We start from the raw sequence: 14,789 nt of genomic DNA on the forward strand, positions 1-14,789 counted from the left end.
GGGCGCTACCGCATGACGTTTTATTCCCCTTTTGTGGTTTATTTCATGAAGACTCATATTTGGTTTTCCTTGGATCGTTCTTCCCAACCTTTAAACTGCCACCATATATTCATATATATTTTTTTCTATCCGTATTGCGATTGTATCTGACAACTCATTTTATTCCTGATGTAAGAAAGGGAGCGATGAAAGCGGCTGTAGTGGAAAGAAGTGGGGGCTTAGAGGGGATTTAAAATGAAGATAGCTGTCAAGTGCTGGCTAGAATGCAGGATGCATTCTTATATCCTTTCCACTCTCCCCTCACTCTATCGCACTTTATGGCACATAAGCGAATGGTTGGATTTGGACGTTTAATGAGCATGTTGCCGCACACATCAAACTCTGTGCCATAGACCATACTACGACGATGGAAACCGTAGATATAATAAAAAAAAAATATCATATTACCACAGTGTAATGGGGGAAATCCACTAGGAAACCGCTGGGAAAACTAAAAGGGGCAGGAAATAAGAAAATGCTTCTAATCCTCCCCACTGAAATTTATGTGCAGATTTTATTGGTTCGTAGAATTAAGTAAAATGTCGGACAGGAAACCTAGAAAATGCACATAAAAAGATAGAAATAGTAGAATTGCGAGAGAGAGGGAGCCGCACAGAAAGAGCTTTATTTTTAATTTGATTGAATTTTTAATTCAAACAAAAAAAAGTAAACATTATACTGAAAATCTCTTTCAACTTACTACTGCTGCAATTTATTTGCCTTCTCCATTTCCCTGCCACCAATCTGTCCATTCTGGCAACTAAAATGGAAATTGTGTGCACTGGGAATGGGGCAGTGGCAAGAGAAAGTATTTCGAGTGGCAGTAGGAACAAGAGCTTGCCTCTTAAGTAAGATTTCAGCCCAAAGTTGGAGCAAAGTCAACTGGATACCCAGCAGAAAAAGGGGAAAACTCTCTTCCCCATTGTCCTGACAAAACTGAGAAATTTCAAAGACAGATAGAGAGTTAAGAGACGGTTCAAAGGACATTAGGCGTTAGTTTATCAACCAATTGGCTTATTAAATACTATATTCGAAAATGTATCTAGAACTTTTTAGCAGACTCAACTTTAACCAACTTTTTTCCACTTTTATTTTTTATTTTCTCACATGCATCAAATGATTTGTATATATTTTTTATAACTTTCTAACTAATTTTGTTGTATATATTTTTTTATTTTAATACTATATTTTATATTTTGTTATTTATTATGTTCGAATGCATTTTTTATTTTATTAAAATTTCTTATTTATTTTGTATATTTTTTATTAATTTTTTTATTTTAGTTCTTTTTTTAATTACAATTTGCATTGATTTTTATTTGTTGGGTTTTTATATATTAAAAAAAGTTTTTTTTTGTTAATTAAACCACTTATCACCTTTATTCTTGTATAAAAAAACCTTTCTTAGAGCGTGCCTATAAGCGGTACAAGAATTTAGTGGTGTTCATTCGCATTTGCATTCTAAATCCCAGCTTCAATGAATTAAAGCATAAAATCTTAAAATGCGATGAGATTATCCTTGTGGAATCTGCTTTCAAAGAGTTCCAAGATACAAATGTATCTGCTTGTAGTGGGACTTTCTTCTACCTAATACTTAGCATGCATAAAAATAAAACATCTCAAAAAACTAATTCTCATACCACAAGAGGGAGATTTAATTTTATTTAATATACTCTTCAACGAATTATCTTGTTTGAAAATGCAAATGAAAGGATTGTCCCAATTAAAAGTGAATTAAAAAATTAGTTTAACAAGAGCGAGCGTTTACCTCTTCATCGTTTATGGTCGTCGTCTCATTTTCGTCGACAATGTTGTGGATGTTTAAAACCATTTAAGCACACTACTCGGACTCGTACTCGTGAGTTCCTTTCACCATTTAGTCAAATCAAAAGTTCATTGAAGGAGGAAGTGAAACGTAAGCGAAGCTGGTCGAAACACAACTGCCACACGCCAAACGCCACAGCTTTCATTCAAATAAATGCGTATAGATATAGATATGTATAAAGATAGATGTAGATACCTGACAAATATTTGTGTTCAAATAAAAGCAATAGACAGATAGATAGATAGATAGATTGACAGATAGAGAGAAAGAGAGAACGAGTGTAATACTTACGTTTTTGCTTAGCCTAAAGAGTTACTCGGAGTTAAACCAATTGGCTAAATGTTAGTTATTCGTACTAGTACTAGTATATATCTGTGTGGCACTTTTCGGTCATGAGAGAGCTAGACCATGATCGGGGTGGTTGCAACTACGTTTTTGAGCTAATGACAAAAGTAAGACAAGAGCAAAAGAGTCGAGCAGAAGTTTGTTTGGTCACGCCCTCTAAAGCTGTTTGGAAAACGCTAGTCGGAAAAATACTCGAGTTAAAGTGTGGAACGGAAGAAAAATATAGAATGGAAAATATTGAATAGAAAAGTAGAATAGAACGAAAGCCAAGTCAAATATTTGTCTAGCTAAAATGCAAAAGGCAATGGAAAGCGAAAGTTTTTTCGGTGATACCCTTGCAGAGGGTACTATTGTGTGTGTGCATTACTTTGAGTCTAGGATTCTTTGACAGGGTTCAGAGAGCTATCTGTTATCAGAACATTAGAAAACGCTCTGTCCTTTCAATTATTTCTTTGAGAATAAAGCTTTTGATGTTTAAGATATCTCAATGAAAGAAATATACATTTTCTTTGTTAATTTTCAACAAAACTATAGCAGATTCCACTGCACTTTGCACTGCTTGCTAGGCAATAAGTATATATTGCCCCGTATTCGAAATATTTGCAAATCTAAAAGTGCATCTCCAATGTTTTTTTGTATTTTAATTGCTACGATCATAAATTATATCTTTATTTATAAAAACTAACTCAAATATGATCTAAAAGCCAATATGTTTACGAAGTGCATAAAAGGTGATAGACCCCACAGAAAATCGAATACGAAAGTCTGTGTTAAACTTAAGAGACTCTTCTAACATATGAATGTATTTACCTTTGGAAACAGGAAATATAGTTACTACCGCTAATAATCCCTCAACTGCAAGGGTATTGAAATTTCGTTGCTCCAAACTAAGTTTTAATGCATTTGGTGTAGTATTTTTCGTCACGCACTTTGCTACTTAGTGAGTGAATGAGAGAGCGAGAGGATGGATGAGCGAGTGGATGGGCGATAGAGTGGAAATGGTTATTGTTTTTGTATTTTGGTTTTTCTCTGTTTCTGAATGAACGATGGGTGTGGGTGGCGGGCGGCGGCAACGCTTCAATGTTTTTGTTACACTACTCACCCCAATCCTGCCAAGCAGCAGGGCATCCATTTCGCCACCATTTTGGGCGACGGGAGCTGTTGTTATCACGGATATCGTCGGCTCCTGTTGACCACTCAGATCGACCGACATGTTGAACGCGCTTATGGATTACGATTACGATTGCGATTAAGAGGATGTGCTGTCGGTTGTTGTTTCAGTTGCAGGATTATTTTTATATTGTTATATTACGATTATTATTGTATTTGTTCACTTTGGTGCTCAGTCATCGATGCTGATGGATGCAAAAACTGCAGCAAATTTCAATTAGTTTCCCCCTAGATCCAATCCAATCCAATGAATGGATGAAACTTTTAATTGATTCCCTAATTGCTTGTGACAGCTCAGCATCCCATCGCAGAGCAATCGAAAAGGCGGACACGAAGAGAGTCGACACGGAGATACGCACATACAATCCGTACAAGCCGATAGAAAAAAAAAATCAAGTGAATCAAAGCTCTTGGTGGAATATCGCAGACATTAATTGGCATTGGCGCGTGCCAATGGGCCACAGAAGTTTGCCATTTCATTTCGAAGCTAAGGGTGAAAGAGCTGCCAATAACAATTAGTGAGAGGGAGAGATTATGACGCGGAGGAGGTCAACTAATGGGGGCAGGATCCACTTCTGGAGGAAGCAAAGCGTAGAGTGCACTAAGTGGAGTTAGGGGATAAAAGGGAATTGTTTTCGAGTGGAATTTCATAGAGAGTGGTTCGTGTGGGGGTGGAGGGTGGAGTCGGATTATCTTCAGGTAAGTAATAGAATCGAAACTGTAACGTTTTATGAAATATCCTATTTTACTGGTGTGCACTCCTTGCTGAAGGCACTTCTTTATTCTCCTCTGAACTGCTTACATTACTGGAGATTTTCACTAACATAAAACTATTCAATAATATATCATTTGAACAGCTTGGCGGCCAATGGTTCGGTTAACCAATTAGCCGATTTAATCTCGATTTAAACTACCGATCCACAGGCGCTGCTTAACGCTACCTTCCACTGCTTACCGCTGCCTACCACTGCTTACGTAGTAAGCAATACAACCGCACTACTTGTTGGTGGCTCTTTGTGGAAGTGAAGCCGCTAAGAGGCCTCCAATGGGAGGATGCGTGTTACAGCCAGCGACAAATAACAATTTCAATAAGCCGCAATTCTAATTAAACATGTCTCGACGAGAGGGATAAAGTCAAATATGGGGGCAACAATCCTCCAGAGAGAGACAGAGGGAGAGAGAGGCGAGCGTGGGATGAAGCAGTGGGAACCACACACCCACCCAGCACGTCTGTCAATAAACGCCGGAAGACATATGACAACTGACAACAGAGTGTGCGTGTGTGCGTGTGGGCGTGTGGGCCGACGTCTGCTGTTGCTGACACGTTGAAAATTTCATTTTCAAAAGCTAAAACGTCTGTTTATCCTTGCCTCTCCTGCACCTCCTCGTCTGGGAGTCACCTTCTGCACCTGCCACATGGGGAATTGCTGCCACGCGACGTCCTCGTCGTATGCACAATTTGTAAAACGTTGAAAATTTGTATTAACGGCATTACACACGGCTTTACGAGCAGCCCATGGAGATGGAATAAAGGCCACACAACGAGCCGAGAAAACAGCATACAGCTACCAGCCACGAGCACACGACGCTAAGGTGACAATCTAAACGACTGTGAAATTGTATTTGTGTTTTTATATTTACTTCGCACACTGTAAAACCCTCAAAAAGGAAAAAGTATGATCATATTACGACTATTTGAATACCCCATGAGATATCGATGATTTGTTGCCAGATAAATAGACATGAGCTAGGGACTACCCAATATTAGTTTCGTTTTGAAGCCTGCTCTGACTGCATTCAGATACTCACTGATTGGTGTCGATTCCCTCTATGCGTTCTATCCAATTAGTGCACGGCGTGTAATCTCAATATCTGTACATACCCTATTATGGGTACAGGGTAAAGGCGAAGGAAAATAAAGGAAAACCTGTCACTTCAACACATTTTACAGAGGCCATCAAAAAATATCGTGAAAAACAGCGCGGGGTTTTGTCATCCGGTAGTGCATATGTATATGGTCGCGTGTGCAGTAAAAGTTTTCCAAACACTTTCATTATGAGAGTCCATAAAAAAAGATACTTAATCGAATGTGAGAAGATTATGCTTCAAGTTATGAAAGTGGTTTCTCTGGGCAGCTGTTATCCGCTGTGCATATACTATAAACAGATACAGATAGAGGTAAATGGATAGACAGATATAGAGATGGAAGATAGAGTCCAAATATCTGCTGTTGTCATTCGCGGAGCATCCAATCGAATGATGGCGGTCAAGTGTGTGGGAGACAGGAGTGAGATCTCCCAGGGGAAGGGATACCTCCTCATCCCGTCCGTATGTCAGTCTTTCGCTGGCACTCTGTCATGGGTATTTTCGCCCACTTCAAGCGTGTGCTAATTTGGCTTTAATTTTCATTTTATTACACGGCAATATTCATAATGTGTGTCCGTGGACTCCACTGAGTGGCCCAGAAGTCAAACAACTCACGTTCGTGGAAAGCGCATGCGTGAAAATACGCGGGAAAATAAGTGCGGGAATCAACATCATCATGAGCATTAATATGCAAATGAACAAAAAAAAAATGGGCCCAAAACGCAGCACAACGCGACGCATTGCATACACAATTATGCAACACACAGCGGAAAACAGGGAAAAACAGAACACTGATTCAGATTCAGAGATTCCGCGAGCCAGAGATGCAGTCAACGGAAAAGGCCAGGATTCAGGCGTCTCTCGCCCACTCTTTGGGAGCCACCTACCTGGTAACCGTCACTCTTTCGCTCTCTCTCTTTTGGTGCCTTCTCATGCGTGTCCCACTGCATTTTCCCGGCGTATGCTATTTTTTAAGGGGTACACCAAATTATGGATAAATACGACTTATAGATGGGACAAAGAGTCAACTTGCGGGATCTCTTAACCTTCAGAAGGGGTGTAAAACCAGAAAAATACCGGAAGAAATACCCAAAATATACTAGTACTAGCTGTGAAAACCAAATAAAAGCGTTGGGACTTGCGGCACGCGTGCCGCGACACTATCATACACAGCTGTAGATGCAATGCCGAAGCTTTTACAATATCTTCAGAGCTTTAAAAAGAATTTCCGCTAAAAGTAAGAGTAATCGGATACATTTATGCATACATATATCTACGGTCTCTTTTATAGGCTACTCATCTAGCCTTACCCCTGCCTTAGCCACGACAGCAGCCAAATGGTTTTGGCCACACGGCCAGACCCCGTCCGAGCCACACCGCCCCAGAGCTCGTTCTCGAGATTGAAGCTGAAGCTGAAGCCTGGGGTGCAGGAGGGAATTATGCATGAGCGCCTCAGTGCTTCGGCAAGTGCCACAAGACCCCCGTCCCGTTGCAGCGAGAGACCCGCTCTGCCGGCTTCCGCCATTTAACGTTGGCCATGTACGAACACTTTTTCCACTGTCAACGTTTTTTCCCCATAGCAAAATGCAAATAATTGACATGGACTCGACTCGACTCTGACTCGGACTCCGACTCGGACTCTGACTCACGTTTCCCATTTCAGCAGAAACTTTGGATATATTCGAGGACCTTTCAAGCGCCATTAGCCGCAGTCCAAAAGCTTCTTGGGTTTTCTTTCTAATTTGTATATTTTTTCATGCCCTTTGGCCGCAACATAATTTCCGCTTTTGACCAAAAGATATTCTTTCTCTTCGCTTTGCTTTTCTTCTAATTTTCATTTCAACTTCGAGAAAGAGAAATGTGTGTGGCAAGCTTCGTTAGAGCCACCACACTCTTCACCACTCCACCCCCCATAGTCATCGCTCCTTAGGGCGCGAAATTTCCACTTTGTTTGGTCCTTAATTAAATTGCATTGCAGAGGGACGCGGCACGGGGATTCCCCAGGCTCTGAGAAGGGAGGAAGCACTTAAAGTTCCGTCCTCCAAAATTGGTGACGATTCGCCCCCATTCTTGCTTCACCATTTCTGTGGCTTCTACTCTCCTCGCTGCTGCCTCCAATCGCTCATAATTACGAGAGTGTGCCATCGCCACTCCTCTCCCACATTCCAACGCCCCCATCGATTCCATCGATTGAAGACTCAGAGACATAAAGAGAGATGGAGGGAGAGCTCGGGGATCAGGGGAAACACATGTTCCAACGTCTGAAATGCGAAAATTTTAATGTAAATTCCTGTAGCCACCTTCCTTCAGGCACCACATGGGGAACACTGGGCGTGAAAAGTCTACGCATTGCTGTCGAACTACAAAACTTTGTTGGGTAACATATTTTGTTAGAAAAGGTGGCTCAAAGAATGTTTGAACAGAAATATTTGTATTTCGTGAAGGTCTTTGTCAGAAACCCAAGGAATAATCGAAACCTTTTGATTTCAGAAACAGTCGTAGAACTACGTTTAATGTATATTGAGAGCGTTTATGAAAGGCTTGGACATTTTTGGGGTTTTATGCAAATTCAAGAACATGTACCATAAATGGAGATTATATACAAATTAAGTACATTTATGGCACATATGTATACATACGAATATAGTTTTGCAGGGCACGTAAAATCAGGAAAATACTCGAAAAAAGTGGAGCAAAATACCAGAAAATACTAGTATACTAAGCAAATGTACTAAAAATAATATGGAAAAATAGCAGTTAATACTAGAATATACTAATGATACCAGCAATGATAACAATACTGCTATGTCAGTAAGTGCTACACAAATACTATACAAAATTCAGAAAAATACTAGAAAACATCCCAAAGTTTTGGGAGTCGCGGCGCATACATATAGACTATGCATGTATATGATCCAGCCAGGACACTATCATATACGGCACTCAGTTTCTATATGTATGTATATATATATACATATATCGAGGCCAGGTGTTCAAAGAGCCCAACAGAGCGACTGATGCGCTTCTGGCTATGATAATAATGATCCGATAGCTGTGTTTTTCGTAAATCTAACAGATTTGATCATATTTGATGACTCAAAATTTTCGGTTTTCTCTTTACCCATCAGCCATTCCGCATACTTTCAGCAGTGCATGTGCAGGCAGTATGTTTCTTGCAAATTGAGTTTCAGTTTCAGTTTGGGTTTCGCTTTTGGGTCGGTCTGCCGCTCCGTTTAGCCACAGATTTACAGCTCAGGAATGTCACACAGAATGCCACAAATGCCACCAATTGGGCGTTTAATTGTGCGGAAGGACGAATGAAATTGAAATGAGAGTGGGTGAGATGGATGGATTTATAGTGGGAGAGGGCTGGAGAGGGAGAAAAGTTAATTAAAATGCGCTTTTGAGTTATTCAGATATTTATTTGCAGCCAGTCGAGTGACGCCATATGAGATATGTATTTTTAATGCGATAGAAGGACGGACATTCTCCTGGGAGCCCTGCCTGTCTGCCGGGCTGGGCCTTCGTTATATATGTATGACGGACAGTGTATGGGGTGGGGGGTCTCTTTTGGGTCAACTGCAGCATTAATTGCCGTTTGGCTGACCTTCCGTAGGGTGGGTTCTTGGGACTGGGCTTGGGCTTGGGGTTTGAGTAAACTGTTGCCAACCTACAGGCGACCTTCGTCCTCCCTGCCTTTGCCCGAATGCTTTTCTTCTGGAAAGTTATCCGCCATCCTTGCCCTTGCTTCGCAAATCCCCCGAGAGCCCTTGGACCTGCTGCTACCCCGTTTTTTCTCGTCCTTGACTGATCCCTTGGCTACCTGCAACAGCAGCAGCAGCAGCAGGGATTACGTTGCAACAACAGCTTCTCGGGGTAGCTGCAAGCCGAAGGACATTTGCTGTAGCTTCAGCATTGACGAATTGTGTCAACAATTTGGGGCCGACAAAGTTTTTGGTATTTTGATCAAATTTGAGATAGCAGCAGCAGCCGCCGCATGCCGCATGCCGCAGTGGACGCCAGAGTGTGTGGCAGTTTCCTGATTGCTTTCCAAGCGGAGGAAGCTCGTCTAAACAACAGCCGCAAGGCATTCTTGTGGTGCCAAAAGTTCCACTGAGGGACGACTCGTCGGCAAGACTTGGGCATACGAAATGAGGTCTAAATTCAAACCAAATTATAAACTGTTTCCAAAAGTCAGTCGCTCATTTGGTTACAAGTTTACAGTGCGCCTCGAGCCGAAACTTTGCGATTACTTGTGCGTTTCTCTGTCTCTGTCTGTCTGTCTGCCTGTCTGCCTTTTATTCTCTAGTCTGATTCTGTTCTATGGCGGCTGCTCTGTGATTTCGATTCCATCGTTCACATAAAAACGAGTGCGAATACAGGCGCAAAATCTACTTGAATGCACACAAATTCAGTCAAATCCATTCGCACTCACACTCTACTCTTTACTCATTCATTTTGTGAAGCTCTTGTCTTCTGTATTTTCATCTATTTAAAGGTATTTTTGATGATCCTTTAACCTGGTTCTCAATTAGGATTCCGGACTTCTCCGCTTGTTCCTTGATTTTTCTTACTTATTTTCATTGTTTCTTCTTCTGAATTTCCATTGCAATTCCCATATTGTGCTTCCTGGGAAGCCCTTTCTGTCCATGCCTTTCGTTTTGGAAATTTGGAAACATTCAATTGAATTCGGAACTAGCTGAGCACATTCTCCGCCTGGCACACTCACGAAGGGAGTGACTGTCTGACTGACTGCCTGATTGACTGACTGACGATGCCCGAAAGGCCTTTTGCCGTTATTTATTGATTACGTGTCATATCACTCATACGAGTCCCTTCTGCTTCTCCAGCTCCCGCTCCTGGGGGCTCGTTTCCATTCCATTCGATTGAAATGTAACGCAAGTGGAACGTGTGTGTGCCCTCAAGACGAAGGAGCAGTAACAGCCGTTGAGGGGGGGCAGCCGACAAACGAAACTTGTGCAAATAATTAAGTGCGCTTAAGTGATTTGCTCGACATCGACATCGAAGGCGACGGGCGACGGGCGACATCGACAGCGACATCCAATGATGACTCCATAAAAATGACAAGCGATGATGATGGAAAGAAGATGAAGATGACGATGATGATGATGACGTTGTGCCAGCGGCGCAAATGGGTCAACAAATTCGGTAACTCAAAATTATGGGCAATGCCTCGAACCCATCTGATGGGTATTCGGTTATGATTACGGTTGTTGTTTGATCAGGGATGCCGATGAGGGGAAAATAACTTAATCGATTCCAAAAGATAAAAGAGGATGCTCGTAGGGGAATGGTAACGATAGATGGGATGATGTTTGGAGATAATATATACAAAAAGCATATGGATGGAAAGTCTATAATAAAAGAATGGCAAAGGAACTGTAAATATTATACTCTTAAGGACATAAGGATCTTTGATGGATACCCAACTCTTTGATCTCCCCACTGATTCTTAAAGTCCCTCTGTCCTTCCACACCCCACTCTCCCTCTCTTATTCTCTGCTACCCTGCCTGAAGGCATAATTACTTTTCGAAGTACTGCGCGCCTGCCTCGAGGGCTGTGTACACTGCTTAATGCCTTGAAATTTCACGGAGAAGAAATTCATCTGTCTCTTGCTCTCACTTTCAGTGTCTCTGCCTATCCCTCTATCCGTCTCTATCAGTCTCTTGTCTCGCGCTGATTTGGGGGGCCATGGGGCGTATGATTAATATGCGTGAATTAAGTCAAATCGAATCGAATCAATCAGGGCAAATGTCGACAACGACAGACGACAAAAGGCCAAAAGCAAATACAGTAAAGCCTCAGCGCACAAGCACACACACACACTTAATCTGCATTTGGGGGAAAATGAGAAAATATTTCCTTTTTCGGGGAGGAGGCCAAAGGCCTAAAGGAAATAAAGAATCATAAAAATAAGGCTCTAAAGTGCCGACTTCCGGTCAGGGGCTAATGCATGCGAGCAAAAGGACAAATGCTGAAACGGGAGGGGGGAGTGGAGGAGCCACACACAGCAGCACAGTAGGCAACAATGTGACACATACTAAATTTTTATTACGAACCCAAACTCACACACACACACGCACACCAGCAGCTACAGAGAGTGAAAGTAAGAGAAAGTGAACTCTCAACGCACTCTCTCAGAAACACTAATGCAACGACATTTTTATTACAGGACCAAAACAGCAGCAGCAGGGCAGACCAGGACTTGGACCAGAGGCTTTTTACTGCCAGTCGCCACAGCAGCAGTCGACAGTCCGCAAAATGGTGTCAATCCTTATCATGTGCTCTGACCGTGAAACCTAAAAGAAATGAAATCCATACCCTACCAACAGTCTGCTCCCCTCACCCCAACACCCACTTGGCCTTGTTTTTCGTAATGCCCTTCACGTGGTGGAGGGGTCTGTCGCATGAGACACATTCCTTGGTAGAAGATCTACTGATTCTACCAAACCAATGACACCTACACCCTTTATCATGGGCTATTTCAGATATTTAGCACGGTAGATCCTTTGCTGAATCGAACCCATTCGAACCCAGTCTTAAATCTGCTTCTTCATTCGTACCCGATTCAGGGCCGTTTAGTACCGTTTATACCCAACCGATTCGTACCCTTTTTAGTCCAGTTTTCAGGTACACAGATTCAATTTCCGATTCAGTTTCACATAAGCGAAGCGATACATTCGATTCGAATGATAGCTGTCGTTGCCGTGTTGGACTTTTCCGCTTTTTTCTTGGCCCATTTCTCTCCTACTCCAAGGTTCTCAAGCCCTTTCCCACGCCCCTATCCGAGAAAGAGCATATAATCTTCTGCCATTTCATCAATTTATTTTGGTATTTTCATTTTTTTGCTCTCGTTTTTTGGTGTGTGCTTCCAGCTTAGTCGGCGTTTATTTGATTTATGGCCAGGGCCGCTTAGATTTTTCCTGGGGTCCTTTCGTAATGATGTCCTGTCCCTGTCGATGTCGATGTCTCCTCCAGGAGGCCCCCCGAGGGTTGAGCTGCGGTTCCGTTCCGTTCCGTTCTGTTCGGTTTCAGGTTTCGTTCCAGACTCCAAAGATTTCAGAATCCCAGGAAAGCAGGACGACGGACGACCGACGAAGGTGCAGGCAGGGATGGCTGTGGCGCCTAATTAAAATCGACACTAAAGCCGGGTACCGCCGTTTAAGCCGGTGGCCAATTTGCTGACAATGAAAAATGAGGGGCAGCCCCAGGGCCTACCCTCCCTCCCTCCCACTCCTACTGGAAGCAGTCACTCAATTAGCCTTTTTCCTGGAGCGGGGGTAATACGACGACAGGACATCTTCTATACACTCGCTAAAAACAATATTTCTATCACTAATTGAAATTTTGGCCAAAGCAAATACTCCGCTCGTAATGTTAATAATTGCATTTGGCACCATTCCCCCTGACGGAAGCCCCATCCGCCCAGACAGAAGCCACATCCCCCGACCCCCCCATTTACAGAAGCCGCATCACGCGGTAGGGGGATGTCTATGAAATTCAAATTTCGATCCGGAAAACCCACCCGCTGAAGCATTTTTTTTTTTTTGGCTGCGTAACGTTTTTTTTTTTTGTTCTTCCACAATTTGAATATTTTAATATTCATGAAAATTGCTCACATTTTCACGGAGGAAAACTGTCGGCAAGGGAAGTGGGGAATTCTGAGGAAAAGTTTCTTCTAATTTGCGGCTTTTCCTAATGAAAATTAAATGAAAATTGCTTAAAAGAGTCTGTGCTGTGGAATTATTGTTTGAGTTTGATCAAAACAGGGAGGGGAAGGCGGCCGTCCACATGTGGAATGCCTCCAGAGACAAAATCCTAAGAGAAACAGAGAAGGGGAGGAGAAAGAGAAATCAAGAGGAAGGTCACGTGGAGGGGAGTCTGTAGAATGAATAAATCAGTTTGAAGCTCCGACAGAATGACAGTCGTCTTTCCCCACTTGATTCCCGTTCATGGATTTCATGTCCTAGTTCCTCCTGAGAGTCCTTCTCGCCAGCCATTATTCTGTATCCGTTTTCTGTGGGACTAGCCTCCCGCATAGATGTTTTGTGTCTTTGATGTCTGTCGGGGCCGGGGTTGGGAAACAAATTAATAACCAAAATGCCAATGACACCCAGCAAAAGTGCCAGTGGCAGCCATCAATGGAAGTGCCCTCAGCAATGCGGGAAAATTCTAATGAAATTTGCTTTTGATATTGACTTTGAGGTTGAGTTAACATTTAGATAGTGCCACATTTCAATGCCACTCGGCAAATCGTTTGATTTGTAGTTAATTTAAATGAACGAAGGCCCATTCAGGCACATTCCCAAAATCGACGTCATCCCACATCCAAATAAAGAGGCTTTTACACCGATTTACAACATGAATATCTGTGAATATTTAACATGAATTAAATAATTCGATTGCCTTTGCACATTGCACACCCCTCTGAAATCTATCCTCCCCAACGGACTGAAAAACCATTTCACAGATAGTGCCATGCAAGTCCTAATTAATACGAATGCCGACGCCGCCTTGCCGACTCTTCCAATATATTTGCCAATTATTTTTCATGTTGTTATATGCCGTTTAATAATTCAACAATTACTTCATAGAATGCGAGCAGATTTTAATGGACTCTAGCAGCAGCAGCGGATGAATTTTGGAAGCCATTATTCCATTTGAAATCAGTCTTTCAGCACAAATTTCCCCTTGTCGAAAGAACATGATCAACACCATGAGAGTGAGTCCCATGAGTCCAGAAGATAGAGGTAATAACCTTTTTAATTTACTCATTTCTTGTACTTCATTTCTTCTCTTCTTCACAACCGCACTCCTTTCAATTATCGCTCTTTTCAGCGTCGTCCTTCTCTGCCTTCGATGTGACACGTCAATCATACGCACTGTTGGCCGTCAGCAATTACGGCGACGAAAGCAAAGGATGGAACAGAACAGAACAGAACAGAAACCGATGGAAGCAGCGTGTCAACAGAACATATCAATTCATCAATTGGTCAATTGCTGTAAGCTAATTTGATTATCCTGGAAAGGAGTGGGGTCTGTGGACTGACGGGAGAGTGAGAAAATCAATGCAAAAGATTAACAATTACACGGTTTTTGCGGTGAACAAGTGGGATGCTGCAAAGAAGGTGGGGAAAATATTGAATGGCAAAGACTAAGAGACCGAGAGACAGAAGGCGAACACACAATAGAGACGTTGGCCCATAACGATTTAATGTTGCTCTACACATATGTACATACTATATATGGTATATATAGTATATATATTTTATCATAAACTTCTGTGGGAAATTCTCTGGCCTTCTAGATCTCTTTTAAGTGCTGGACACTCAATTGCAAGGACAAGACGAGCCTCTTGGCTCCTTATTCTTTTGGCTTCTTATGCTGCTTCCTCTTGCCTGTTATCGATAGTCATTGTTTGCCACACACACATACACACAAGCACACACAGACGCACACACACGCACACTCGTGGTCTCCTTTATTGATGGCGAATATTACGCCAACTAAGCAAATTAAATT

General features: G+C 42.2%; 1 protein-coding gene across 2 annotated transcripts in view; it reads right to left on the minus strand.

Annotated features, from left to right (window-relative positions):
* LOC108164880 (dipeptidyl aminopeptidase-like protein 6) overlaps positions 1-14,789 on the minus strand; it is a 119,882-nt gene that overhangs the window by 70,515 nt on the left and 34,578 nt on the right. Inside the window, exon 2 of one of the 2 annotated variants that reach the window (XM_017300827.2) lies at positions 3,312-3,580. The exons of the other annotated variant lie outside the window; for it this stretch is intronic. Coding sequence (XP_017156316.1) covers positions 3,312-3,422 — 111 coding nt within the window. The 5' untranslated portion in view covers positions 3,423-3,580. The remainder of the gene's footprint in view (positions 1-3,311; positions 3,581-14,789) is intronic. 2 annotated transcript variants of the gene reach the window in all.

The sequence above is a fragment of the Drosophila miranda genome, chromosome XL (assembly GCF_003369915.1).
Source record: "Drosophila miranda strain MSH22 chromosome XL, D.miranda_PacBio2.1, whole genome shotgun sequence".
NCBI classification, from domain to species: domain Eukaryota; kingdom Metazoa; phylum Arthropoda; class Insecta; order Diptera; family Drosophilidae; genus Drosophila; species Drosophila miranda.